This window comes from Rhinopithecus bieti, unplaced genomic scaffold (genome assembly GCF_001698545.2).
Source record: "Rhinopithecus bieti isolate Rb0 unplaced genomic scaffold, ASM169854v2 scaffold_11966, whole genome shotgun sequence".
NCBI lineage: Eukaryota > Metazoa > Chordata > Mammalia > Primates > Cercopithecidae > Rhinopithecus > Rhinopithecus bieti.
In genome coordinates, this window is record NW_016807254.1 from 1,411,053 (window position 1) to 1,414,263 (window position 3,211).

Here is a 3,211-nt window from a genome sequence, read left to right on the forward strand (position 1 = left end):
TATTAGAATACAACACAACATCTCAAAATTTCAAACCCTTTCTTAATTTTTAATCTCAAATTCTATCAGGGCATATTGTTCATCAGTAAGAGTAACTCAAGATAACAGAAAAATAAATAAGAATAAACAATGGAGGAAATCTGCTCCCTTTATTCTAAAAATAAAAGTAATAAATTTCTAAAGTGCTTTGACTCTATCATTTTCCATATTCTCGTGCCTGAAGTTCATTTCCCAGGCATAAAGAAACATGCCTTGCTTGATATTGCAATGGCACCTTGATTAGAAATCAACAAAAATTCAATTTTATCTGCCACAAACCAGACATGACCTTGCACAAGATATTGAACACATTTTAATAAAATATTAATTTAAAATTATAATTATTACCGTGTAAATGAAGAGGAATTATATTTCTTATTTTATGAGTTGTTGAATTTTATAATTTTTAATTATGTGTGCAGATGTAGTTATGTTTATTTTCTTTCTTTCAATTAATATGTTATAACATGGTAATGTTTCGTAATAGTAAACTAACTTTACAGAGGACCATTCTGCTGGCTAACTTGATTATTCACACCTAGTTTGGCAAATATGATACATTTTCTTTTAACACCTATTCACTACCTTTCTGGGAAGCTTTCCTCTGTGAGAGGTCAAAAAGAAAAAAAAAATGACATCATCCAGATACCTTTGCAGCTAGATTTCTGAGAGGGATTTAGTTTATGTTCATAAATATATTTACATAACTCTTTTTTTCATAAAATATTATGTCTAAAGGGAGGCAGGTGATGATATTTTTATTTCTATGAGCCAGAATGTGGTAGAGGGAGCTCAGAGTTGGGAGACAAGAGTGTATAGTAGAGGATTAATGTTTCTGAACTTCTTAAGTATGACAGCAGCTTCTGATGAAGCCCAGTTTTATGATATATGTGTGGGGTTTGTTCTATACCTTGGATGTTTAGACTAGAGACTGCTTTTTCAGTCTTATTAATAATTCGGTTACTTATTGTAGTAGATAGTCCCCAAAGATGTTTCTCCCAAAGAATCATACCTACTGGTATACATACCCTGTTTAGTTCCCTCTCACATAGGACACAGGCTGACCCTGTGTGACCATCAGGATGTGGCAGAAATGACGCATGATGTCTGAGAAGAGATCATAAGAAGCCCTACGAGGTTCCACCTTGGTCTCTTGGTATTTTGCTGTAGAACACTTCTCAGAATCTACATGATCTGAGGAGTGAAAGCCACAGAGAGAGGCTACATGTAGGTGCCTCCAGTTGAAAGCCACATCTGAACTCTCCAGTCAACAGGTGGTGTCAATGGTCAGACATTTTAATGAGCTATTTTGGAATTCTAATCCAGTCAAGCCGTCACATGACTACAGAATTAATCAACATCTGACTTTAAGTGCATGAAAAACCCAAGCAAGAACTGTCCAGGTGAGCCTAGTCAACCAACAGAACCAAAAGGTATAATAATAAATTATTTTAACTTTCTAACTTTGTTTCACGACAATAAATATTCAGAACATCTCTCTTTATAAAAATAAACAAAAAATTTTACTGCCCATAAAGTAGCTAGTGTCTGTTCTCTACAACTGAGAACCCCGATCAATACATCTATATTCATAAATGAAACTAGCTTCCTAGTTTCTTTTATTTGTGCTATGCTTATGCAACTTTGATCTGAAATAATAGCTTTTAGAAATAAAGTATTTTTGCTCCTTAATGGGTTGTAAGAATTTAGTTTAACATCTTTCCTAGTTTAGCAACATTTGAGAAATCTCTTTCCACCTCTTTGCCATATTATTGATTTAATTGTTTTCACTTTTCAAATAATTTTGATAATTTTCTTGAAAATCATTAATTAATTTTAATTTAAACTATCATCCTGTGCAATAAATAATGTAACAAATAATTTAAATTAAATAATTTATNTGTTTCATCCAGCAATGTCGCTTTTCTTCTTCTTCTTGAAATTGTTTTTCTTCTCTATCCCTCTGAGCTTTGAGAGTTTCTTTCTCTTTATCTTCTAATTCCTTCTGTTTCTCTTGCCAAGCCTCAAAAGACTGTCTACATTTTTCTTCCACTTCACAGTATCCAAAATTTATATCAGCATCATCTGGATTTATGAAGAAAAATAACGTCACTATTTGTAAGATGAAAACTGTCAAAACTAATTCAAAGTATAAAAGTAATTTTAAAATTTAAAAAAATGCCAACATATTCCCAAAGCGAGAATATGCAGCAATAGAAATTGTTGCATTGTTGAATAGACATAGAAATTTCCCTGAAGTGAATAAAGTCACATAAGTTGACTTAAAATATTTCACAAAACTTAATATAAAAATAAAATCCACGAGTGTGTGTGTCTGTGTGTGTGTGTGTGTGTCATTAAGAAATAGTTAAGAGATAGTTAAGAGATACTAAATAAAGTCAGGGATAGTGAAATCTACTGCAATCAGCTGAACATGTAGAAAAAATATTTAAATCAAGTAAATTTAGAAGGCATAAAAGTCTATGATGATATGTAATTTAATAAGTATAGCAAAGGCACAATAATATTCAAATATTGTAATTGTTTTTCTAAATATTAAAAGAACAAAAAAACTGTCCAAATTTTTTGAGATAACTATAATCAATCATATAAAAATTAACAAACATCTCATTGAGCGATTTAGTCCACCTGGTAAAACATGTTCATCCATAGGCAAGTCATGAGGAATAGGCTCAGGAACAAAATCAGGACTGGCACAATTGGTTTTACTTCTCATAAATTCTTCTTTTTCTATTTCAGATAATATCTAAGAGGTTAAATGAGTACTAATGATTAAAAAAATCAAGATAGAGTGTAAAGCTGTCATTTTAGTAATACATTAAATATTTACATGTATATACCAAGAATTTTAATGTGCTTCAGATTTCTCTCAAATACAAATCTGCAGTACATTGATAATTATTCTCTTTACAATGAATAAAAAAGTTTTTCCATGCAAGCATAAGTAACCCTCCTTGTTTTTCAGAACTCTAATAAGTCTTTAATATTATTTAATATTATTCCACAATATTCAATTAAACTGCTTGGCAATCACTTCAAAATGTTTCTACTGATGTTTTCCTTTTAATGTATTTCTGTTTTAGGCTGGGCGCGGTGGCTCAAGCCTGTAATCCCAGTACTTTGGGAGGCCAAGACAGGCGGATCACGAGGT

General features: G+C 31.5%; 1 protein-coding gene across 1 annotated transcript in view; it reads right to left on the bottom strand.

Annotated features, from left to right (window-relative positions):
• LRRIQ1 (leucine rich repeats and IQ motif containing 1) overlaps positions 1 to 3,211 on the bottom strand; it is a 238,671-nt gene that overhangs the window by 225,651 nt on the left and 9,809 nt on the right. The window contains 2 exon segments of the mRNA XM_017880705.1: positions 1,939 to 2,124; positions 2,689 to 2,806. Coding sequence (XP_017736194.1) covers positions 1,939 to 2,124; positions 2,689 to 2,806 — 304 coding nt within the window.